The sequence below is a fragment of the Crocodylus siamensis genome, chromosome 2 (genome assembly GCF_052110815.1).
Source record: "Crocodylus siamensis isolate JL-2025a chromosome 2, ASM5211081v1, whole genome shotgun sequence".
In the NCBI taxonomy this organism is placed as follows: Eukaryota; Metazoa; Chordata; order Crocodylia; family Crocodylidae; genus Crocodylus; species Crocodylus siamensis.
In genome coordinates, this window is record NC_143396.1 from 28299089 (window position 1) to 28325845 (window position 26757).

The following is a 26757-nucleotide window of genomic DNA, read 5'->3' on the forward strand; positions in this document are numbered from 1 at the left end:
ATTATCACTTAAACAGGTAGCATGGCCCTACTTTTCAAAAAGAGCAGAGTGGGAATCCTTACTCCATCTGAAATGGAAGAGCAACCTTCATTGCACAAGGATTGCAACCCCAGTTCAGTGCAGTCACCTTTTTTTCTTTTTCCCTAAGTCCAGTGCTGATATAATGGAAGTGCTGCCTTTGGGACTCTTCAGTGCTGTAGAGAAATTTGACTATTTGAGAGCAAACGGCAGTCATTTTTTATTGTTGCTTGTTCCTAAGATTTTTATTGTTTGTTAAAAAAAAAAAAGTAGTATGCAGTTAATATTGAAAAAAGGGGGAGAGGAGGGGAGAGATTAAGGCAGTTTAAGCTTGGTTGCAGTTAAGCTTTGTTTAAAACTCTGCCTTAGATACTCTGATGAGAGAAACTAGAGAGGCCTTTGAAATGTTATTTACTTTTGGATATGGCATATTCTAATTGGAGTACTGTAAATGCAGTTCTGTACGCTGGGGTGTGCAAGTATCCTTTGTCTAGATTAGAGTGTTGTAGAGATGGCTATTTTTCAGGCCCTTCCATGCACTTTGGGAACAGAGTTGGAGCTCTCTACACTCCTATTTCTGTAAACAGGAGGCAGACTTCAGCTATTTCTGCTGCTTTCTTTTTTTTTTCCCCCTTTTAAGTTGCTTGTGTTTTTTGATTAGCTAGGTCATTCCTTTTTTGTGGATTCTTTGAGCGTTTCTATTTGGAAGCCCTTTGTCTTAATACAAAAGAGTTTCTTTTTACTGAATCAATTTAAAATTGCAAGATGTCATTCACTAACTTCCATTCGTGCTCCAAGTGTTGCCTGGGAGATGGGCACCTACAGATGTGAGAATCTATTTTTTTACCTCAGTTTTCACAAGGACCAATATGGGTAGGTGTTTTATTTAGAAGAGACTTTGAAAGTCTCTGAGCCAAAGTCTAGCTGCAGTGACAAGTGCAAATCAGGCCATTTTCCCTTTTCTGAATCAAAATGAAGGCCAAATAATTTTTGCTTGGGGGTATGATAGTTTTTAGGAAGCCTAATTATCAAAAAAGCTTGGATAAATCTTGGTGGGGAAAAGAAAAGGGAAGGTGGTATCAGCGCTATGCTACTGGATTGTACCACAGTATGAGGAAAACCTCTAGGAAGCTCAGGTCTGAAATGGAGCCAACTCTTTATAATGGTCTCAACCAAAATGTGTGCACTCCAGTAACGTCTTGATCATAAGCATTTTGATTGTGATGGGTTTGAATCATCCTTTTCAGTGCTGAATGCCAGCTGTGGTCTAGCATGTGACTGTACTCAAGTAGTTTCATCCTACCTCTCTAAGCTTTGTACTTTTGTACCTAAGCAAGAGTCTTTTTCCTCATCTCTGAAAAGAATCTGTCACTGGAATTTGGACTTCACATCTGACAGCTCCTGGAGTTTATGGCACCGTCTGGAATGGACATCTGTTTAACACCAGGAGCTCTCAGATTCATGAATCCATCAGCTAGCCTGAGTGATTAACAGTTGCTCCAGATCTGTGCTTGTAAAACAGATATTCTTAATTTCACCTATAAAAGTATATATTTGAAGAACCAGTTAAAATTACTTCTTTCAAGTATGACTTTCTTCAAACTACCTGTTTCGGTTGCATTTTAATGTATGCATCACTATAACTTCCATGTATACATATGTTCCTAAAACCTATTGTTGGAGAGAAGGAGGTAAAACATCAAATTGTAGGAAGGTAGGGCTGGAAGGAACCTTATAAGGTCATCTAGTCCACTCTCTGTTTAAGGCAGGATTGGATTGTTTCTGAATAAACCATCCCAGCTAAGTGTCAGTTTAATCTGCTTTTGAAAGTTTCCAAGGATGGTGTCTACAACTTCTCTAGATAGCCTGTAGGCAGAAATGTACCTTAATTAATGTTGCATTTTAAATGATGCACCCCATTTTAATATGGCTGTTTTTGTATTGCATCTTTACAGACTTGACCAGTTCTTTTTTCTTTGTTACTCTTTTTGTCTGTAAACATTTTCCAGGTATAAGTATTTAGTAGCTATTTTACTCTAAGTAAAGGGAAACTGCTATTTAAAATCTATTGAAGTTCAAAAGATATGCTAAATTAAGAATTAGTCCTGTATTGAGTATCCATGGCAGTTATTTTTTGGTTTTACAGTAACTTTTTCCCACTTCTACAAAATGTTTCCCCTCCTTTCCTATGTGAAAATGCACAAATGGTAAGGGAAACTGGCTTGATTGCATTGGTATATATCATATACCAGCAAAGTGCCCATCAAGAATGACGGGTGGGTGGCAGGGCTGAAGCGCCCCTACCCACCGCCCCGTGCTGCTGCTGCTCCACATCTGGCCACGTGCAACTCCCCCACTTACCTGCTCTGTGTCATGCCCCATGCACCCCCCCCACACCTGACACACCCACACCCACTCAGCCATATGCTACACACACACCTACCAGGCCATATGCCACATACATCCAGCCAGCCAACCATATGCCACACCCACACCTAAACACAGAGGCCACACACACATGCCTCACTGCCTGGCGTGGCATCACTGTCAAAGTATGGGCAGCGAGGCAGGGAGCAGAGGCCACAGCTGCCCCTACCCCATGCATAGACCAAGGGCCATGTGCCCCCCTGGGCCCTGCAGTGCCACCTCAGGCCCCCCCTGGCCCTTCTGGTGGTGGCACCAAAAGGCTGCTGCAACTTCCCTCCTTTTCCTGCTTCACCACACTGGCTCTGCATGTGGCATCCTGCGACTGTGCACCCCCCCTCACATGGCTGCAGCAACCACCCCTCCCCTCAGAGGGGTGGGGGCTTGGCTGCAGGATGCCACTCAGAAAGCAAGTGAAGGGGGTGTGCCCTGCGGCCATATGCTGCAGCTGGTGGGCGCTGCCCGCATACCCCCTGCAGTGGCTCTTCATGCACCCTCCATGCCATGCTGCAGCCAGCAGGTGATCCCCACATGGGGGGGCCCTGGTGTGTGGCCCAGGGTGCCCCATGGGGAGCAGGTGTGGGGGGGGGGGGCAATGCCCTGCTCCATGCCCATGTGCTGCAGCCAGTGAGTGCTGCCCATGGGCCCTGCACGGCACCCTGCAGCCACACACCATGCCCCTCTCCTCATCTCACCTCCCCCCCCTCCCCCCCTGGCAGCGGACACCTTGGTTCCCAGCATCTCCACCTTGGCTTGCCTCCCCTTACCTCACTTGTGTCTCTGTCAATAGGGCTTCGAGGGGCACATTTGCAGTTGGCCCGGAGCATTACAGACAGACAGACACACTTGGAAATGCCATGGCTTTTACTATATTAGAATTAAAAAGATTCTAAATGAAACTTTAATGAAACATTTAACAAGTTAATCACCTTATTGATAAGTAGTTTATAAGTAATCCTCTATTATAGTAAAATGCAGCAAACAAGCAATAAAGTCGTATATTAGTATTTCACTTACATCATTTCCTCTGAGCCCTGTTCCCAGTGCGTACTGCTGGGTTTCCTCCAGAAAACGTATTTTAACGTTGTATACCTTGTTTCCATAATATACAACCAAAACATATGGTTCATCACTTGATTTCTTTGTACAGTTTCTCACCAAAAATGTCCCATCCTGTATGACATAAATTATAACTAGTTACATGTATACATTCTTATAGATGTCCAGTAAAATGAAGCAACTTAGCCCTGTTGCCCTCTATTCAGGGATAAACTGTCCCAATCTACCTGAATGAAGCAAGACTGTGTTAAGTTATGTTAAAGTCTTTGCAGAATTTGACATTTAGAAGTTCCAGTGAACTCAGGGATGCATAAACTCCTGTACTGGCAAGGTAATACAACCTCAGTCTGTATGGTCTTCAGTGTCGAGATCTCTTAGACTGGAAAGTGTTTTTTACATTTTAGGTCATAAATAGTAGTCAGTCACAGTAAGGGAGTTATGAATTTAACTTCCTTTTGCATTCAAATATCCATATTGCATACAATTGTACCTACTTTTTGCTACTCTGCTTTCATGTTATATAGTCTCATAATATGACTAGGGACAGATGTTCAGGGAGGTTAGATCATATTAAAAATGGCCACTCTATCTAACTTAGTTTGTCCACATACAGAGCTTACACTTAGATCTCTAGTTAGGTTGATCTAAGTGCAAACTGTACAAAAGATCAGGAAGGTTAAATCAGTTTAAAAATGGACGACCCAATGTAGGTTAACTGTACCTCAGAGGTATTTTAACTTAGATATATCTAACTGAACTTCTGTACAGTTCCCAGAGCTGGGAAAGTTCAGCCTTGGAACTGCACTTCTACTAAACTTCCTGCTTCTCCCACACCAGCACTGGGCTACTTTTAACCTCCAGGCTTTTGCCCAGCCCCAGATAGACAACCTGCACCCCTACAACGAACCACCCAGCTCACCCTGCCACTGAGCCCACCACCACCCCCTCATCTTGCAAATCATTCCTGGTGCTAAGAAAGTGGGGTGGGGGAGGGACAGTCAAGATAGGGAAGGTTGGTTCACTGTGGGAGTTCATCTGGGAGGATTGGGAACTAAAAGCCCCTGGTCTGGCGGGGGAGAGCCCCCCCATCCTGCCAACCCTATTGTGAAGCCACTGTCCTCCCTGATCTCTCGGCCCCTTCCCTACCCCTGACTTACTTCAGCCAGGCTCCCAGGACTAGTGAATGCTGGTGAAACAAGCCCCAGGGAGTGGTTTGTGGGATAAGGAATAGTTTCATGGTACCAGGGGGATTATAGGGAGCCTTTCTGATCTCACCACACCCAGTCCCTCCAAGCCTCCACATGAATCCTGCTAGTCCCCTGGACCCTGCCAAACACCCCTGGATCCCCTGCAGGCCCTGCTAACACCTGAGTCCCCTAATCTACCCTGCAGATCTCTCTTGCCCTCCTGATCCTTGAAAGCCCCACAATCCCTTGTCCCAATTTACCTAAGATTAGTGGGGCCATTTTTAATTTGTTCTAACCTCACCCTAACCTCCCCAAATGTCTGTACGCACCCTAAAGTGGCCTGGAAGAGAAAACAATGTGCGTCATTTTTTCAACTGCCATTTCATATATCTTTTTTTCTACTGAACATTGTGATCTTGTATATAGATCATTTGTGGTTTATCTTGTGCATATACTATTTTTACGTGTGCTTTAATGCACAGTAGCCTATTTGACTGCATTAAAGTAGCACATAAAAGACTGCTAATACTTTAATGCACAAATAGGCTACTACAGATCGTGTAAAAAAGTGTTCACTTGCACTACTGTGCATTAGCGCAGCCTTATGAACATTTATTTAGTACCTCATATTGGGGGCACTAAATCTAATGTGTATTATGAAAAGTGCATTAATGCGCATGTAGATGTGCCCACCAAGTGGGAGGACCAAACTGAGTTATAATGACCTACATATCACATCTTTTTTTTTAAGACCCCCCTTGCATGATGATAAACTAAGCAGATTATAGCAGCTTTAATAAGATAATTCAGCAATATATGGTATCAGGCAAGCTACATAACAATTGGATAAATTGTATCCTGGACTTTGTTTTTCTCAAAGACTAATCACATTAGTTTTTGAAGGTCTGATCCTGTGCCTGCTGCACTTAGCATCAAAGTTGCCTTTAAATTTAAGTATGCAAAGAAAAAATATTGGTGGTGGGGGAGAAGACAACTCCCCACCACATCATTATGATTTCAGGCGTGTTTTAGTATGGTTTTGAAAATAATTCCCCCTCAAATCTCAGTTTAACTCTGAAGTTGCACACATTTATTTTAGCTATTATAGTCAAGGACAAACAAACAAGAGTTGCAATTTCTTACTAGGAATTTTGGTTTTATTTTCACAGCTGTCTAAGAGAGTTAGGTGCCTGACTGCCATTGATTTTTTCCAATAACAGAAAAGGGTTTCTTGCCTTTATGGCTCATAACAGGGCAATAAAACAACTCTGAATAACATCCTTAGTCTACTGAAGTGTGAAACATCCTGATAAATACATCTACACATGCAGCCTCTCCTTACTCAAATCCTCTCTCCCCGGTGCAAAGGGTGGTTTTGGTTGTGATCCAAGGTACTGCATTGAGTAGTCATGTTTTGAGAATGCTATGCCGCAGTAAGGCTATAACAAATACCATGCTTTTCTTATTTGCTTTCATTAATACCACACTCTTGTACTTAAAAATTATAGATGTTCCTCCTCTGCATTCTAAGATGCTGTGAACATTAGTTCAGATGAATGCTGTCAGATACGCAGCTGCAGAGGATCTTCAGGCCAGACAAACCGCCTGATTCTATGTGGCATTTCTTTAAGGAATACTTGAGCTTTCTGGGAAACAGCTTCCTAGTCACCAAAGCTGAGGCATTGTATTTGAAAAAAGTGCAGATTCCTTTATTGACCTATTTTACAGGAAACTGATTTGTAGCATTTAAGCAATAATGAAGGCACTTTGGGGCTGGTGTTTTCATTTAACAAAACAGAACAACCTGATGGTTTAATTTAGCCTTGCTGTATTCTCAATCTCAGTCCCTGCATCTGGTTCTTATCTATGTCTGCCAGAGAATCTGACAAACAACAGGAAATGTGTTACTACATAATGTCCAACAGGTTAATGACTACTTTAGACTTCCTGCTGGAAATTAACTCTTTGTAATACATCAATAATTGTTTTCTTATTGCTTCTATGAATGTGCACACCCTCTGAGACACTAGGAGATTTTGTGGCTGAATTGCTTTTTTTGTTGCTTTTTAAATTTTTTTTTTGAGTGCCACTGCATGTATTTTGGGAAGAACCATTTACATGTACAATGAATGGTATGTTCAGCACCCCTAACTAGTGATTCTGTTGTGAGGTTTTAGATATTTTAGATTTTCCTGCAAGAAGATTCTCATCCTTGTGTTTGAGGCAAAAACTCAAAAAAAGAAGAGAAGAGGAAGCAAGGAAGCCTATACGTATAATTAATAAGGGTGCACCGATAAAGATTTTGGGACTGATATTGATGGCTGATTATTAATGAGACATATTGGCTGATACCAATTCCATTGCCCATATGCAAACCCAGCAGCTTGAAGAGCAACATCTGGCTGGTAAGTCTGGGGGGGGGGGGGGGGGGGAAGGAATATGAGGGGTGCACAGAAGAGGGGTTGGCTCCTGCCACTGCATGCATCTCTGGGACAGGTATGTGCCCCCTGGGTCTGTGTGTGAGGCAAGGACGGGCTGTCTTCTGCAGGCTGGGGCTGGGAATGGTGCCAGTGTGGGGCTGGGCTAGGGCTGTGTTCAGGGTGGGTGGTGGTAGTGTATGGAGGGGGAACTATGGGGAGGTGGCTATGGTGAAGCATCTCAGCCTAACTCCCCCTCTGGAAAGACCCTGGTGCTGCCCCTGGCCCCAGCCTACAGCAACAGACCACCCTCACCCCACAGACAGATCTGGGGGCACATGTCCCCCATGCCTCCCCCAGGAGTGCATGCAGTGGTGGGAGCTGCCCACGCCCCCCCCCCCCCACACAGATGAGCCACTCACAGCTCTGTCCCATGCCCTGTCTCACCCCAACTGGGCAGCACCTGCCGCAGCCCCAACCCCACATCCTCCCTCACTGGGGGGGGGCCTCGATCTGCTTTACCCCCCAGACTTACCAGCTGGAAGCTGTTCTCCAAGTTGCTGGGCTGGCCACATGCACGCAGTGGCTGTACCTATGCACGTGGCATTTATCAGTGACATTGTCGGCCACATTAGCCAAAAAGAGCTGATTGCCAATAATGTCAATTTTCCTTTCATTGATGCCGATACACTATGGATCAATGTATTGATGCACTTCTAATAATAAAAAACCCTAATGATTTTAAATTGTATTGCTTAATTTGGGAATGCGATGGGGGAACACAACCTTCTGAATGTTTGTGGTTGATGGTCCTGAGAAGTACTCTAGCCTTGCAGCTATACAAATTAGATTTAAACAAAGGAACAGCAGACAGAGAGCAAATTTGCTTGGGCGTTTGTCATGGGAGGAAGCCAGAGAGCAGGAGGCTGTGTGTCTTTGTGCGTGTGCACAAGTGTGTATGTGTATCTTTTTTCTTTTGTTTTCTTCTCTCCTTAAAATCCTCCAGGGAGTGAAGGAGGCATAAATGGAGGTTGGGGTAGTAGTTGTGACTTGCATGGGATGTGTCATATTTGTGTTCCTCTCAGAGGATGAAGACCATTTAATCTTCACTAACTGTAGGCTGGAGTTTATCTTGAAGGGAAAAATTGAAGGGTCGGAAGCACAGGTATCCATGCTCAGTCCTATCAAGAATAATGAAGACTTAGATAGGGTTAGTGAGGGGCTGGCACTAGAGGCTAAAAGGAAAGGAAGGTAAGTGGCAATATGTGACCACCAGAAGAAGGAGAATGCCCAGAATTCAAGAGGAGCAGATGGAAGTCAGCAACCAATTCCAAGCATTCTGCAGTGGAACAGCCAAGGAAAAAGCAGAGGTGAGGACATCTGGAGGTAAGAAAAAGTGGTGGTGTCAGCTTGTATATCAAAGTACATACATGTGTGTTTCAGAAGGAAGAAGATAGCAGATCAGAATATATTTGGGTGAAGATAAAAGGTGGAAGATAAATCATCAATTTAGACCACCAAATCAGGGAGAAGTGGATGAGACACTCTTCAAATGTCAAGTATCCAAAGGTTATGATATAGTACTAACGGGAGACTTCAATTTTCTGGACATTTTGGAAAAACAGTACAGCCAAACATAAAATGTCAAGTCCCTTGTATGAAGGAAAACTTTTTACTCCAGAAGGTGGAGAATAAAACTGGAGGATGATCTAGCTTGGCTCTTATCTTGACCAATTGGTGGAGAATATTAAGGTAATGGGCAACTTAGGAGGAAGCAATCATGACACGAGGAAAATTTCAGATCCTAAGATGGGAAAAGCATGAGGTCAGCAGAATAAGACTAGATTTCAAAACATTGGGTTTCATTTGACTTGAGGCATGGTACCATGGGAAGACAGACTGAAGATAAAGGTGCCTAGGAAGGCTGGAAGCTTCTCAAGGGCACAGTATTAGAAATGACAATGAGACTGTTTTGACTCTATGGGCACACAAAAAGAGTAAGAGACCAAAGTAGCTGCACAAGGAGCTTCTAGGATGCCACAAATGCAAAAGGAAAGCATGCAGGCAATGGAAAGATGGGTAAATCACCAATGAAGCATACCAGGAAATAGCAAGAACTTGCAGGAACAAAGTCAGGAAGGCAAAAGTAAAAAATGAGCTGCATCTGCAAGAGAAGTTAAAGACAAGAAGAGGCAAGAGTTCACCAGAAAAGAAAGAACAAGAAGACTTGGATGCACAGTGGATGCACTGTTTAAACAGCCAGAGTGAACTCTTAATAGAAGATGCAGAGAAGGTAAATCTACTCAACAGCTACTCTGTCTTAGGCTCACAAAAAAAAATTAAGCTGCCAACAGACACCTAATAAGGGTTAATTGGATACTGAAGAAGAAAAGCTGAGAAATGAGATTAAAAAAAAAAAAGCTGAGCGCTTTTGATGTCACTGAATGAATTCAAGTCAGCAGGGCCTGATGAACTTCATCCCAGGGTGCTAAAGGAACTGGCAGGGGAAGGCAATACAGATGAAGGCAATGCAGTAGATATGGCATATCTGGATTTAAGCAGATTTGACAAAGTCCCTCAGGACCTTCTTATAAACAAATTGGATAAATATGGGCTAGAAAACACTACAGTACACACTACACTACAGAACAGACAACTGGATCAATAGTCATAAGCATTGGATAATTATAAACAGATTCATTTCTGAATCCAGGAGATTTCAAGTGGTCTGTTTAACAACTGGTGCTGTTCATTTGGTGCTGTTCAACATGTTTATTAATGATTTGGATGCTTGAATTGACAGCTGCTTGAGCAAATTTGCAGATGACACTAAGCTGGGAAGGTTTGCAAACAGGAGAGGAATGTAACTGAGAAGAATCTTGACAAATTCGAACACAGAGGTGGTGCTAACAGGATGAAGTTCAGTGCTGGAAAATGCAAGGTGCTGTACCTTGGGAAGAGTAATCAAAAACCCATAAAAATGTGGGTGACAAGTGGCTGGATGCCAGCACCACAGCGCAATATGATGTAGCTGCATAAAAGGTGAATGCAGTTTTGGGGTGCATCAATAGAAGCATGAGGTTAGCACTGGAATCCTGATAGGGGAAATACTGAGCCTCTACTCAGCACTGGTTAGGTCTCGTCTAGAGCAGTGGTTCCCAATCTGTAGTACGGGTACCACCAGTAGTACGCAGACAACCTGTCAGTGGTATGCATTAACAGATTTATTATAATTACTTTATATGACAAACTTGCTGGTGGTACTTAAAGGTTGAACTGAAAAAAATGCTGGTGATATTTAAGATTGCATTGTTTTAAATTGGTGGCACACAAGCTGTCAGAGTTTGGGAGCTGCCGATCTGGAGTATTGTGGGCAGCAAAGCAAAATTGCAAGCCTTTTTTAAAATTATTTTTCTATACCCTGGGCCCATCTGCACAAGAAGTTCACTGTGGAGTAGACTGACTAACTCTGCAGTAGATGTCTTGCCTCTACACATGCAGATTTATTAGACCACAGGAAACTAATAAACTTGGCAGCAAATACTGTGCATTTTTTTACTTTGTAACACTGCATGTGTAGATGCTGATGAGGCTGTGGCATGAAGGTGCTTCAGTGTCGGGGATCCCTTCATTCTGGACCTCCTGCCAGCTGGGGCTGCTCCGACCCAGCTCAACATGCAGCGGTTCTAGGCACGCATGTCAACACAATGCCTAGGAGCAATACACTCCAGTGCAATAAATGCCAGAGTTTATTGCTTCGCTTTAATAGCACAAGTAGACCCACCCTCTTTGAAGTATTTTGCGGCCCTGGGGTACAATGTCACCCATTAATATTATTTAGGTTGTAAATCAGCAACAAATCTGGCTGTATACATTCATTTGATATTTTTAATACATATAATTAATATTTGCAGAATGAAAAACAAATCAGAAGTGATTTAAGTATGCCACCAAGTCTATAGTTTCATATTAGAATAATACTTTTGTCAGTCAGGATAGTTAACAAACCTTATATTTTTATCCAAGAAGTTAATCAATTGATTTAAAGATGAGTGATACTTACAATGCTTTCCTTTAGCAAAGCGTTCTCTGCTTCTTGTCGATCATAGTCTCCATAGTACCAGTCATATCTATTTAAATCCTTAATTTGGAGATATGATTAATATATAGAAATGAAAAACAGCTTGAAGAAACAAAAATCAGTGTAACTAGATGGATTATAATCAATTTGTATTTGAAGAGGTGTATTCATTATACTGTTTGTGATAACTAGTCCATTTACTTTAAGAGAAACATAAAAAAAAAAAAATCTGTCTGAAGTCAGGCATCTAAATCCATATTTGTGATATGGCTATTATAAATCCCTTCTTCTACTGATTCTCAGAGATTTTGAGAACCTTCAGTTCCTAGGTCACCTATATACCTGGTGTTTAGGCTCCATACACATGTTATGGAGATGCTATATTTACTCATAGAGCATTGGCAATGCATAGAGGGTATATGCGGGTGCACGTGCACCCCCTGAGATCAACTGCGCACCCCCTGGAAGCGCCAGCAACAAAACTCGAAGTGCCAGTGGAAGTGTACTTCCAGTTTCACCACTGGCTCAGTGATCAGCCACTGGGGGACCCTCTTCTTCCCCCCCTTCCCTCCCGTCCCCCCATCAGTGCTCTGGTGCCCCCCATGCCATACAGAATATATAGTGATAAACCACTTAGTTAAACAATATAAAAAGTATACTTTACCTTTTCCACAGGATCAGTAAGAGACTGAGTTTGCAGGTTTACAAATGACTGTTCTGATTTATATTCAGAAGGGTTGCCCTTTGCTGGAGACGGTGACCTCTCAGGTGAACAGATTACGTTCAATATGGACCCTATAAAAGTAAATTCAGAGGGGGAAAATGTGTTCAACCTATGGCCTCATTTTTGCTAGCATATACTCTACTCAGTGAGCTCGTCTACATGTGCATAAATGTGTTTTTCCTAATGTGCTTTAAATGTATAACTTCAATATGAAGTACTAAATAAATGTGCATTAAGTTGTGCTACTGTGCAGTAGCACAAGCGCATACATTTTAGGTGACAATGCACAGTAGAATAGGCTACTGCACACTAATAGGCTTTAGAATAGGCTACTATATGCCTAAACGTGTAACATTTGTTGTATGAAAATGCTCCTTGGTGATGGTACCCTTTAAAAATAATGGGCCTCAATTATGATCTGGTCTCATACTGATGTAAAACCACTGATTTTATTTTAACTGAGTTTGATATTTGTTTTATTTCAGTTTTCTTGGAAAAATTTATTTTGATCAAAAAGCCGTTTTTCATAGATAACATATTTTGATAAAGATATTTGACTACAGATGTGAGAGGCAAGGATTTTGTGGGGTGATATCTTTTATTGAAACAACTATGTATTTAGGATAAAATTAGACAAGCTGTCACATGCAAGACATTCTTCTTCAGCTCTCTGATTACAGGAAGCTAGGCACAGCAAGTAAATCACAGCATAGGGGAGGGGAGAAATTCTCAGGACAAAAATAGCATGGGCTTATTAAATGGGGAGAGCGGCCTCAATGTCACTTTTCTTGTGTGGAAATAATTCAGGAGCTGAACAAATTATAATGGGCCATAAATCCAATATCAATATTTAGTCCTTGGTTTTTAGCATCCAGCTAGCTTACGAATTTTTCCCAGGTGAACCTGATGTAGACCATCATTGATTACATCATTACTCTTGGCTACCTAAAATTTACTGAAGCATTTCAATGATTTAGGTGTTTGAACATGGCATTCTGAGAAGTAACTTAAATGCTTAAGGCTGCTTACAGTTGTAAGCCTTCTTCCCGCAATGGTGCTTTACTTTAAACTTCATTTGCACCAAGCCCAGCGCATGCCTAGAAGAGGCATCACATTAGTTGGACCTGTCTTGCCCAACGTCTGAATAGATTGGGTGCTTTTTAGTGGTGCTTTCTGGGCACCTTTATCTAATAGCTGATTGAATCAGCTATTAGATAAAAGCATCAAAAACCCCTGCTGAAGCACCCAATCTATATAGATGCTGCAGAGGCAGGTTGAACTACTGTGCTGCTTCTTCCAGTAAAACATATCTTTTTAAATAAACCATATTCTTCTGACACAAGATCTGGACTCTGGCCAAGTTCACTGATGACACCAAACTTTGGGGAAGGGTATCCACACTTGAGGATAGGTTGGTGATCCAGACCGACCTCGATAGGCTTGCAAGGTGGGCGGATGAAAACCTGATAGTATTTAATACAGACAAATGCAAGGTGCTGCACCTCAGGAAAACCCTCCACATCACACTTATAGTCGCGGCAACGCTACGCTTGCTAGCACCATGACTGAAAGAGACTTGGTCATGATTGACTACAAGATGAACATGAGCCATCAATGCAATATCACAGCCAGCAAAGTGAACAAAACTCTGGCTTGCATCTACCAGTGCATCTCAACCCACTGTACTCAGTTTTCATGAGGCCGCACCTGGAGTACTGCATACAATTCTGGGCCCCACAATTGTGGAAGGATGTGGAGAAGCTTGAAAGAGTCCAGAGGAGAGCTACGTGCATGATCAGAGGGCAAGTGAACAGGCTTTGTGAAGAGAGGCTGTGAGCCACGGGACTATTCAGCTTGGAGAAGCTCAGGCTCAGGGTGACTTGGTGGCAGCCTATAAGTACATAAGGGGTGTGCATCAGGATCTGGGGGAACACCTGTTTACCAGAGCACCTCAAGGGATGGCAAGGTCCAACAGTCAAACTCCTGCAATACCTTCAAGACCAAATTGGAAGCTTCTCTTGCTGGGATCCTGTGACCCCAGCTGACTTCCTGCCCTTTGGGCGGGGGGCTGGACTTGATGACCTTTCGAGGTCCCTTCCAGCCCTAATGTCTATGAAATCTATGAAGACTGTTTTAGGCTGGGCATAAGGAAAAACTTCTTTATTGTCTGAGCTCTGAAGGCCTGGAACAGACTCCCCCCAGAGGTGGTGCAAGCACCTACTCTGGACACTTTTAGGAAACATTTGGATGCTTATCTTGCTGGGTTCCTGTGACCCCAGCTGACTTCCTGCCCTTTGGGCAGGGGGCTGGACCTGATGACCTTACAAGGTCCCTTCCAGCCCTAATGTCTATGAAATCAGATGAGAGCTTAGGAAGCACCCAAACTGAATGCCTTGCTTTTGAAAACTTGTCTAACTTTATTTCTGCTATGCAGCTGGTCCAATAAATGATATCACCCCACAAAAATCCTTGCCTTTAAGCACAGTGACTAAGATTATGTAGTCTGGAACAATAGTTAACACAACTGTCTAAATCTGAGGAGGCTCCAAGGTCAGTATCAGGGCCACACCCCAGGTGTGAAGCAAAATTACCAAACTGTAGGCCATGATTAAAAAAATATGATAGTTGAGACAGTACTAGAATTCCAGAGATGGGGCATGTAAGGGAGGGAGAGCATGGGCTGGGACAGAGGGCCAGAAACAATGTAGAGACTAGGAACCAGCCCAAAACAAGGACTAGGGTGAGAACTGGAGGCTGGGCTGAAGCACAAATCTGGACAAGAGCTGAAGAAGCAGGCTGAAGCAAGAGCTGGTAGATAAGGCTTGAAGGGAGGCAGGAACCAAACAGTGCAGCTTTGAGAAATACCTTTGGTTGCTGCTTCCTTCTACCTGTATCTGCTGCCTTTGGACTCTGTCAGATTACAAGGTGAAGTCAAGCATCCCAGCTCCCACTGATGTCAGTGTGAGTAAATACTTTAGGCATCTCTTGGGGATTTTGCAAAAGAGCCCATTAGCCTTTCTGGTGGCTAAATGCCCATGAAATCTAACATGTATGTCTTGTGTAAAAGGAGCCTACCTCTCAGAGATTTTGAAAAATTAGTATAATCAAGATATATTATATATATAAATATATTTTGTTCTGCTGTTTAGTTTTACACCACCTTTGTGATGAAGCGTCTTAATTTTCAGTGTAGTCTAGATGTTTTATTATGAATTATGTTGACAAACCATATGTGCATTTGCACAAGTTGCTATTAAGGTAGAAGTTCAAAGATCTAGCATCTAGGTATACCAGCAGAACTAGTTCCTGCAGGATTTCAGTCTCCCTTTGAGAGTGAAGTCATACCACTTCAGCTTAAAAGATCTGATAACACAAGCTAGTTTGGCTGATGCAATATCAATGCAATAAATAGCTCTGTTAAAATATATATAAAATTAAAAAGTTGCTTCCTTTCTGCTTATAAGAGCTGTATTTTAAAGGCTGCTCATGCAACAACCTGTTAATATGGAGGTAATATTTTAAGGAGATAGTTTATATTTGTAGTACACAGATTCACAGAAATTAGGGGTGGAAGGGACCTTGTGAGATCATCAGGTCCAGTCCCCCTGCTCTGGGTAGGAAAGATTGCTTTTTCCTTTAGTAAGTATTCGTGTATGAAAGTAATTCTGTCAAATGCAACTACTTACAAACTCATAGGGTATGTCCAGATGAGCGCGCCCACAAACCGGACTGTGGCAACTGCAAACTGTATGCGCTGCACATGCATGCATTCACTGCAACATGCACACATTTGCTGCACATGCCCGCATTCACTGCACTGCTCATTTGCAGTGTGGCCGGGGGAGGGGGCCAACCTGTTTGGAAATGGTTGGAAATCTTCCTCGGATAAAGGACTTGGCCTTAGAAAGAGTAAGCCTTAGATGAGATGGAGCCAAGTAGGAATGCAGCAAACTAAACAGTTTCTCCATGATATCATCGAGGACTCTCATCTATGTCATCATTTTACTTCACTAAGTTCTCTTAGCAGCCCCTTTGAACTAACTCTATAGTAAGGAACCCAATACAGAGAAATGCACAGAAATATGCATCTATTTTCTAGTTTATCACAAAAGTACTTGCGTATGTGTTTATTTGTGACATTAAGACATCCATTTCTGCTTCCAAGTTTTGTATAAAATTTGTAGGTCCTTACCTGAGTCTTGAAAACGTTTAGAACTCTGCGCACTTAGAGGTCTAGTGGAAAATAGTGAATGAAAGTAATTTAAGCAAATGTAAATACATATTTTATCACTGATTGTGATATAGCACACAGATAAACAGAAAACATTTAAGTGTAACTCTGTTGTGTTCCACTGTAGATGAGCCTGGTACGGCCTGTTCATTAAATTTAGGAATAAAATTGAGAAAATGTAAAATGAATACCAAAAATCTTGCTGTTTACAGAATCTGCTGCATAGATACATTCACTGCTTAGAACACTCCTTAATTAAAGCCTAGGCTTTTCTAGTGTCATTAAAATCTATTTCTAGTATCAGTAAGAATCTTTCCCTGGATTTAAATGAACATTGCTCTAGGACCTAATTATCTGTTGACCTTCCTTAATTTGCAAGGGCCTTGACTATATAATTCTGAATTCCAGTATCTCTAATACCACAAAACAAGAATCTACTTGCAGACCTTAGAGCACATCAAGTAGACTGAGGTTAGCCAATAAGCAGGCTCTATTTTGCCAGTCATTAAAATTCTACTGGTAGAAAATGCTTGCATGCCATGTTTCCTAGAAAACCTAAATTATTCATAAACTTTAAATCTTCCTGTACTATCTTTTAAAAAATAAATATTGAAAGGAGGATCAGTTTAGTTTGGGAGAGTAAAAAGACTTCTGGAGCTTAGAAAATAGCAACCAAGGAACCTGTGTACAAAGCAGTGACTGTAAAACAGTGGTTCTCAATCTTTTTCACACTGGGATCTATTAGCATAATTATCAGCTTGCTGTGACCCACAACCTCCTAGCCCCAACCCACACAGTTGCACGCGCTCTCTCTCTCTCTCTCTTTCCCCACTTCTCTGGCTGCTGCATTTGGCCCTCTCCCTTCCTCACTGACTCCTGGGGTCCTCTCACAACATTGTGCTGTGGGCTTGCCATGCCCCTGGCTGCGAGTCAGTTCTAGGCAGGCTGCCAGCACTGCAGTTTGCACCGGGAAACCATGTGATTCCCTGGGTCCTCCCTGCAACCCTTTACAATGTTCTTGTGACCCACTTTTGGGACACAAACCCTGGGTTGAGAAATGCTGATCTAAAGAAAGCCAATAGGGTATTCCTTATTAAGAGCACGGGCAGGACACCCCCAAAAAATAGTTATTAACATAATGCATGAAATTTACTGCCATAGTATTACAGCAATAAAGCTATTAATAGGTATAATGAACAGTTACAATAGCTTTGAATGAAAATTTCAGCTCTAAAGATTCAAGGTAAAAATAATTGTTCATTGGCATTAGAAAGTAAAATAATGCAGCCTCTATTGCATAGTTCTGAAGAGCTTTCCAAATCTAGAGAGCATGACTTCTCTGAAGCATCCAGTACAACCCCATGCAATTCCCATATTCCTACCTGTATTTTGGAGGATATTTTGTGTTATACTCTTGTGCTTGGGAAGATGATTCAAATTCCATCCTGAAATCTGAAACGTTATAAATAAGAACATATTATTCCTTCTTCCTTCCAACTCTGACTATAAATAAGAATGTATCTAATAAATGCAATGAAAGGAAGAAAATCTTCAAGGTGAAGTGTTTCAATAAAACAACTTGCAAATGAGCCGAAATCAACTCTGACATAAACGGGACAAACTGTTGGTTTCAATGGGAATACTTTATACTAGAGCTGATTTTCAGTCTCAGCCCTGGGATTGCGCCAGAGCTGGTTCAAGCCACAGGTGTAGTGTGGAGACTGCGTGTAACACTTGCATGATACAGGAGCTAGCTCAGCCCCCACATCACATCGGAGCTGGTTTCAAAGCTCCAGTATGGTGTGGTGGCTGGGAGTGACACTAGCACCCAGCCCCTGCACAACATAGGACCCAGTTCAAGGCTCTGATGCGGTATGGAAGCTGCAAGCAATGCCAGCTAGCACAGGAGCCAGTCTCAGTCCTTGCACTGCATGGGAGCCAGTTCAAAGCTCTGGTTCTGTGTGGGGGCTGGGACTGATACTGACAAGACATGGGAGCCAATCCTAGCCCCTGCACCATACTGGAGCCTTGAACTGGCTCCCCTGTGGTGTGAAAGCTGGGTGCTGGTGGTGTCCCCAGTCCCCACACAGCACCAGAGCCTTGAACTGGCAAGGTTCTGGTGTAGTTGGGAGGGCTGGGAGCTCACCAAATTGCTGTTTGTTGGGATCTCACCTGCTGGCTTAAAGCTCCAGGGTGAGCCTGACAAACAGCTTTGTTACTTACCCCTTTCCTTCCTCCTCCCCACCCTCTGAATCAGAGTCTCCTGATCATATTACCTCCGTGAAGCAGACTGATGTTGGCGCAACACATTAGGTAATGATGTGGAGATATTCCTTTCCAAAAAAGACCTAACTTTCCCATGCCAAGATGGCACTTAGCATTGCTTGAGTTTTCTGGATACTAGCTTTGTAAATGCAGTTAGCACATGCTAAGTGTAAAGTCTAACAAGGCCCTAATAGATGGCTTTAGCTTCAGCTAAGACTCCTCCAAATAAGCTTTCATTAGCATGCAGCTTGCCTATACCTCTCTTCACTGCAGTTATGCAGGCTGCAGTTTAAGAATTTACTTTCATGCATCCTTCAGTTTTGAATTTTAGCTATTGCTTTCATTCTAAAAGAAGTCATCAGAATATAGAGCCAGTCTCTCAGCTGTCATAAACCAGGGTTAACATCAGAAATGCTATGCCATGTCACGTCGCATGAAATTATGGTCCAGAATATAGTGAAGCAGGAAGGATAAAACAATGAATCTGCAATATAATGCAAAGGACTGACCTCTTCCTCTTTCAGGTACCTGTGCAGAATGATAAAAAGATGGTGAATACTGGAATCTCAAAAAAATAATACATTATTTTTTCATTTGCTTAACCTATTAGTTTGTTACTACAGGGAAAGATAAAACCAGTAATTTCTTATGATCCATACTGACAGGCAGCACACATCTTTAAGTTAGCACAATTATCATTTATTTTAATTAAAATGGTTTAATGAACAGTATTGACCACAAATTAGTATGTTATTTAAAAAAGTGGAAGTTAGAGCAATAACACGTCAAATTAATCCCTTCTCTGATTCCACTGAAGTCAATTCAATTGTGTCAGGAGGGATCTGGTTCAATGATTTTTAGATTTCAGTGTTTGGTCCATTAAACACATAGGATATGTTCAGTATCTTACATTAATATTAGAAGTAAAACATCAGTGCATACATCCTGCACTCTGATCATTCATTCAAAATTATTTCACTTTTATCTTCTTGTTTGCAAGTATAAATGTTTATAACAGCACTATTGTAAAAACAGTTATATGATACAAAATGATCTGAGTGGAAAACCTCTTCTTTTCCTCTGTGACACTCAGTGCTTCTCCTGGAAATCTGTTTTTTAAACTTTCAGATAAGTAATCTTTTAAAGAATATGTGTGTGGCTGGCAGCGTCCAATTTGGGTGGGCAAACTACTAGTATATGTTCCCATTTGCTGTTCTCAAGATATTGTTCTTTACTGGTTTCTGTAATTGTCTCAGCAAAGAGACAAAAGTGTTGCACTTACTGAGTAAAAAAAATACTAACATCTTCATATTAATAAACTACTGTAATAAATATCACAACCCATTTTTTTATAATAAGAAGTCTGTTAATAAAATTGATTAACTAATGAAAATTAATACTATAGGTAATCCGTAACTCAACCGCCACTGAAGTCAATGGAAACACTTTTGATAACTTCAAGAGAATAATGCTTGAATGTTTGTACTATGCTGAACACTCCTTTTTCCCATCAAGTTGATACAAAATAATTTGTATTTTTCATTTTGGTAGTATTTAAATGAGTATATAATCTAGGAGCAGGCTTATTATTTCTGGATTTTGTTTTGTTCAATTATTTTTATTGATAATTACAGCCACAAGTGAGAACAGAATCCAGAGTGGTGTTACTTTGGATTTATATATATGTGACCGAACATACAGTGATTCCAGTTCTTTTCTAGAATTAAGTAAACCTTGGAATTATTTGAAATGTTGAGAGGATATTGTTACTGTGATGATCATGATGCCATGATGAATTATTTGAAGTCATTGTTTCAGTTAGAGCTAGGTTGTAACCCAGGGTGCTGCCAGATCTGCAGCTCCCTACTCTAACTTATGGCACTTCACAGAAAGCAACCTTTTCCCCGCCCCACACCTCAACCTCAACCCCAACCCCAACCCCAACCCCAAGAGACGTATGGTCTTTTGTTCTGGGGGTGGGATCAAGCTCCACTTTGGGTCATTCCAGAAGAGGAACTGCCTGCCTGAAGCCTCTCTCTCCTAGACCTGCCCCTCTCTCCCAGCTCTTCCGGAAGGGCGGGGGGGAGGGGGGGATAAGGAAGGGGGAGCATGCTGTGGGCTGGGGTTTGCACAGCCTGAGCTGGGGGAGCTGCAAGACAGGGAGGCTTCAATTCACCCACTCCACGTCCAGCTCAGACTGGGCAAACCCCAGCCCACAGTGTGCTCCCCTGCCATCATCCCAATCTTCCCGATTCTGCAGACAGCACTGGGTGCAGGGCTTGGCTGCATCAGCCCAGCCCTGATCATGTGCAAGGACTGACAAAACTTAGATGAAGGTACTGTACTTTGGAGTGCCTTCATCTGATCCCTCGTTGCACAAGGGTTAATTTGTCACACGTTTGGCCATTTTTAATGCGCTCTACAGCTGTGCACATCTGTCATGGTATGACTGTAGAGTGCATTCAGGGGGGTCAATCATATGACAAATGTCACTTCTTTCACTGCCCCCATACACACAGTGAGTTAAAATGCACCTCTAAGCAGAGGGATTACATGAGAACTTTGCATTACTTGCATCCTATGTAAACTTATATAATAGAGATGCATACACTATGTGCTTGCCCTCTGAACAATGGTAAATTTGACATGTTGTTGAGGACTTTTGTTTACAAGTCCTATTGACTATTGGATTCACTGGTTTCAGTTGAAAACTGCACAATGTAGCCTTCAGATTTATCTCATAAGTTTAATAAGGACTATTATTTAACAAACAAAAGAGTGGGAAAATTCAAAACAGCAGTGATTCTGCAGCAAGACAGATTGTTAGTATTTCCCAGTATCAGTAAATACTCAAAGGCCCTGAACTCTTCAGTGGCAATATTTACCAAAATGTGTCACATTTCTTGTCTTTTAAATAAAACATATTGCTGATGTGTTTGCCAGTCATTGAACATTTGAAATTCATTTCAGTGCTCATCTGAAATAATCTTAATATGGGCGTGCACCAGTGAAATGTAATGATGATATGAAATTAGGCATTGTCAGTACGGAAGAGGATTAGACTATCTTTGGGGAAAAAAGAGTTAGAGCAATGTAATAAATAGCACCAAATACACAGCTGTACTGTAACCCCATCAGTTGGAAACCACAGAGGAGAAGAACAATCTGGATATATTAATGATGGGATGACTAGGACCAGCAAAGTGCTGCATCCATAAAAATGGAAAATGTGACCATAGAAGGATATATCACCAAGGTATTCCAGTGTTCCAATATCAGTGCTATGAGTTCTCATCTGTGTAACTGTCTTATAGTTTTTAGCAAAGACTTTATATTATTTTCTCTTTTTTGTATAACTGCCGCGCGGCACTCTCACATTTATGTAACCTTGAAGTAGACTGTTAATCAAAATGAACGCTTTGTACTTCTCTCCACTGGCATTAAGCTACACATGCGCATTCTGTAAATTTCATTTCTTATCTAAAAGTGTCATTTCTACAGAAATGAAACTTATGTAGAAAATCTGCCTAGCAATAATTATGTAAAAGAAAATTATCCTATCTGTATACTATAGTTAGTGTCATAGAGGCAGTCCAACAAACATTTATAAAAGAGGCAAAAAAGCAGGAAGCAGCAGAGATGACAACTGGAAAACTCTGTGGGCCTGATCACCCCGCAGACCGGTTCTCAGCCTCCCCGCCTGGGCGTATCCCAGCGAAGATAAAGGCCTCAGAAATCCGACAACTGACAATGATTCACTGTGTTACAGTATTGCTTTGTGTTTTCCAATTATGAGCCGTTGACCAGTTCTGGGACTTAAGGAGTCGGCAGCCGCACCTAGCTTTGGACTTGTTCCACTGTTGGAACGCAAGGGCTGGCTCTGGAACCTCGTGAACCAACGGACACCCTATAGATTAAGAGACACTAACTACTTACTCTAAGTTGTCTACTTGTGCCAACTCGGCGAACCTCGAGGGCGGCTAAGAGCTACCTCAATTCCGCCCCACAAGCCACGCGCTCGCACAACTCCGCAAAGCCTGCGGCTCCCCTAAGCGGTGCCGGAGCCGCTAGCCCGGCATTTCGCCACGATCTGCAATGCTCTGTAGAGTTCTGGTGACCCCAGTTTAAGAAAGATAAACTAAATCTGGAATGTATTCAGAGTGGGCTATTAGGATGCTTAGAAGAATAAAGAATTTTTCTTGCCATAGGAAGATAAAACAACAAGATGAAAGCGAAGTGGGAATATCATTATTCTCTATAAATATATCACAGGGAAGGAACATGGATACATCAGGAAAGGAAAAGAATACTGAAGCTAATGGCCAACACTGGCACAAGAATAAATGAGTGTATATGGACCATGAATAAACTTGGAAATCAGAAGAAGCTTTTTAAGTATAGGAGTTGTGAGTGTCTGAGCAGCCTCCAATAGGAGCTGTGGGGCAAAAAGCTAACTACTTTTAGAATGGAGTTTGATGAAATCGCTTCCAATAGCAAAGAACTGGACTCACTGACTCAGGAGGTCCTTTTTCTGTGATCCCATGCAGTAGAGCAGGGATGCAAAGATACAGCCCAGGGGCTGGATCCAGCCCACAGAGCAGATGTATCTGGCCTGCCGGGCTAGCAAGAAGCCATTAGAAATTGTAGGGTATGGCCAGGGTGAGTTGTCTGCTGCAGAATCTGGGGCTTTTGGGCCCTGGTGCACATAACAATCAGTGGCAGGGGGATAAGCAAAGACTGGCACAGCCCTTGTCACCTGTTGCCAGGGACCCTGTAGCTAGAGCTGTTGCTGCTATGTGCTGCATGCTACTGCTGGAGCTGCTGCCCAGGCACAAATGCATATTGGCAGCACCGGCTCCAGCTCAAGCTCCAGCAGAACATGGCAGGAACTGAAGCCACTGCCACTGCTATATGCCCTGGGTAGGAGCTGGATGTGCTGCTGTTGCTGGCAGAACTGGGGCCATCCTGTACCTTGAGCTGAATCTGGCCAGCAAGGAATCTCATGGTCCAGATCTGGCCTGGGGCAGCAGGTAAATTTGATACCCCTGCAGCAGAGAAATGTATTAGTGTTACATTGAAATTATTGTGAGAAGATAATATAAATATTGTTGAGAGTTAAATTATAGCCCCTCTATATGGTTTTCAGTCAATCCTTTTAAAGTCTTTAGTACTGTGGGCATGACATTTCCTATTACATTTTAGATAGTTAAAATAACTTTTAGGAACTATCATTTGCTATTAATTTCTGACATTTTTACTCATATAATTTACTATTATTTTAAGCTTGTGTGGTCTTTTGTTCTCATTTTTCAGTATCTAGGTGGAACAAGGATACAATATATTTTTATAAAATAAAATTACTATTTTTATATGTATAATTGCTAAGTCATATACTTCTATGGTTCTTTGAATGTTTAATTTATGTTTTTATCTAAGTGCTGGAGAAATTAACTTTACACTATGTTCACAGATCACATGTATACAGGTAACATTGCAATCTTATCAGTCATCAATAGAGCAGTTGCTTTGAGAATACCACATTTGGTACAAAGCAGTAGGTGAAGTAATAATGATATGGCACCTAAGAATCTGAGTATAAACGCCAAACAATCTGCATTTATTTTCTGTGTAGCTTATAAATACAAAGATTGCTACTTACTTCATTTAATTCTTTAACAGATCGCTGTCTAGAAAAGAAAAGAGGAAGTAGATGCAGAACTTGTCATTACTATAGCATAAAAATTATCCTGAGTAGTTAAGTTCTTTCATTACATTATCACTGCATAATTTATAGCCCTGGGCATGAGAGAAATCTTATTAGTGCTATATACATTCAGAAATGAGTTATTTTTCACATGAATTACTTGGAGAAAAATATTATGATCTTCCATAAAAAGTAGTGGCATATATTCATTCCATAAATGAAAGAGGTCTACACCATAGGATTTTATTGTAGAATGTGGAGGGGGCAGATCTATATAATTACGAAGTTGCTTCTTAGTGCTTTTTTTTATCATGTCAAAACAATCACAGCCCAAACTTTTATTTAAACTATAAATTTATCTTCCCAAGAATGAAAATAATAGTACCCCTGACATGCTCAAGGTGAGTAGAATGAAAAATGTAGAAGAAGGTAGATAAAAAAGAACCCAAGATACAAGCACATAGAGACAATAGTATTTGATTCAGCAAAGCATTTAAACAACCTCTTGCCTCCTATTTAAATAATTAAAAATACAGATTTTACACCTTCTAAGGAAATTTCCAGGAAAACAAAGTTTAATTTGAAAATGATGGTTTGGTAAAGCCAAGGTGTTTTATCTGAAAGAACTTTTGTTTCTTAAACTTTAGGACCCCTGCCTGGAGTCCTAATAGACCACCCTATAAGTAGCAACCTAGTGCTTTCCAGGGCTTGTGGCCCCAGGGCTAGCAGTAAGGTGCTTCGGGATCACTAGTTCTGGGCAGATTTGCAGATTGTTTCAGGGCTCATGCCTTCAGAATTTCAACACGGGCAGCTCTAGAACAGCCAGCTATGACAATGTTCCCACACTGCTGTGGAGCTGGGCGTCTATGAGGATCTGTGACTCAAAATGAGCCATAGATGATTCTGTATTAGCCATTTTCCCACTGAAATTGATATTTGTGTTAGTTTCAGAGTGGCAGAATCCAGGGATCATAATATATTTTGGAAACAATTTGGGGTGTTTTTGAAATTACATATTATAAATTTCAGGTTCACCAGAAATTAAGAAATTCGACCTAATTCAAACCAACACATTTTTTGTAGACCAGAAATTCTGCTTTTCAATCGGCTGCGATAGATTTTTCCACAAGCTTAACAGTCAGCCTCTTTGTTTATTCTGTCAGATCTTTAGCTTGTGCAAATTACTAGCACTTAGATGAAGTGTGGCAAAAATACAGCCCGATGGCTGGATCCGGTCCATCAGGCACTTTCATTTGGCCTGCAGTGCTCCACCTCCAGTGAATTGTGCCCTGCCCAGCCCTTCCCCCCATGAGGCTGGGAGCAAGGGGCCCATGTGTACAACTCCTCAACATACCCTATTGCACCTCGCTCCCACCCTCTTGGGCAGAAGGGCCCTGCTCAGCTAGCACCAGCTTCTAGGTGGGGCTCCTGCTGCAGCCACCCCATGGGAACCAGCTTGACTTCCTGGAAGTGCAACTTGCTTAGGAAAGCAGGCAGGGAAGTTGAGGGGATGGAGTTGCAGCTGGGCGGAAGCACAGAGCACAGTGTAGAGACTGTGCCCAAGGAGGCGGAAAGAGCACGGAGCTTGGCTGGATAGGGTGTGAGGCTAGGGACCCCCTACAAACCCTCCTCATGGCATGCAGTCCCCACTGCCTGGCATCAGCAGCAGACAGGGAGGTCAGGGCACTCGTGCCCAGTGCAGGTGCCTGGTAGGGCATGGCTCTGGCCAGTGCTGCATCCAGGGGGGCAGGGTGATAGCACAGCCTTCCCAGCTACCTCTATCACTGGGGCTCTGTGCCATGCCCATGTGCCTGCAGCTGCCACACTCATAGCGGGGGAAGCCCTGCACTGGAACTTGCTGCCTTCCCTGCCCCATGCTGTGCAGCTCCCTACACTCTGATGGGACTGGAGGGAGCCCTGCCCCTTGCTTTCTTGTGGAGTTCAGGGCAGGGCTTCCCTGCTGCAAGTGCAGGGACTGCAGGCACACCATGCTGAGCCCTTGCAATAGAGGTGGCCGGTGCCATGCTGGGGGTGAGGAGCACAGCCCTAGTGCAACCTTCTTAGCCACCTCTATCTCAGTGACTTGGCATGGCACGCCTGCAGCTCCTGCACTCGCAGTGGAGAAAGCCTGTGCTGAACTCCATGGGGAAGCAGGGGGCAGGGCTCCTTCCACTCCTGGTGGAGTGTGGGACCTGTGCAGCAGGGGGAAGGGAAGGCAGCAGGCTCTAGTGTGGGGTTTTCTTCATGAGTGTGGGAGCTGCAGGTACACAGTGTGTGACATGGAGCCCCAGCAATAGAGGCAGCTGAGTAATCTGTGCTCCCTGCTTCCCACCTCCCCATGCAAAGTGCTGGCTGGAGCCTAACCCACTGGACGCCTGCATTGGATACGAGTGCCCTGAGCTCCACACCTGCTGCTGCTGCTGGCAGCAGGGGCTGCATGCCATGTGGGGAGTGTGTGGGGCGTCCCTATAGTGCACACACCCACATCCTGCCCCCACAACTCCCATCAACATATACTTACACTCCAACATATTCTATGCCGCCCGTACAGCTATACCCTCTCACAACCCCCCCACACTCCCACACCCCACTATACACACACACACACACAATATTAAACTCTGTCACTTTATTTTTGAGTAATTAT

The 26757-nt window shown here is 42.6% G+C and overlaps 1 protein-coding gene across 1 annotated transcript in view; it reads right to left on the reverse strand.

Moving 5' to 3' along the window:
- Positions 1 to 26757, reverse strand: part of CLNK (cytokine dependent hematopoietic cell linker) — a 64751-nt gene that overhangs the window by 4597 nt on the left and 33397 nt on the right. Inside the window, exons 7-13 of the mRNA XM_090034494.1 lie at positions 24066 to 24093; positions 18916 to 18934; positions 17524 to 17593; positions 17171 to 17186; positions 11851 to 11874; positions 11169 to 11246; positions 3460 to 3615 (exon numbers count right to left, since the gene is read on the reverse strand). Coding sequence (XP_089890620.1) covers positions 3460 to 3615; positions 11169 to 11246; positions 11851 to 11874; positions 17171 to 17186; positions 17524 to 17593; positions 18916 to 18934; positions 24066 to 24093 — 391 coding nt within the window. The remainder of the gene's footprint in view (positions 1 to 3459; positions 3616 to 11168; positions 11247 to 11850; positions 11875 to 17170; positions 17187 to 17523; positions 17594 to 18915; positions 18935 to 24065; positions 24094 to 26757) is intronic.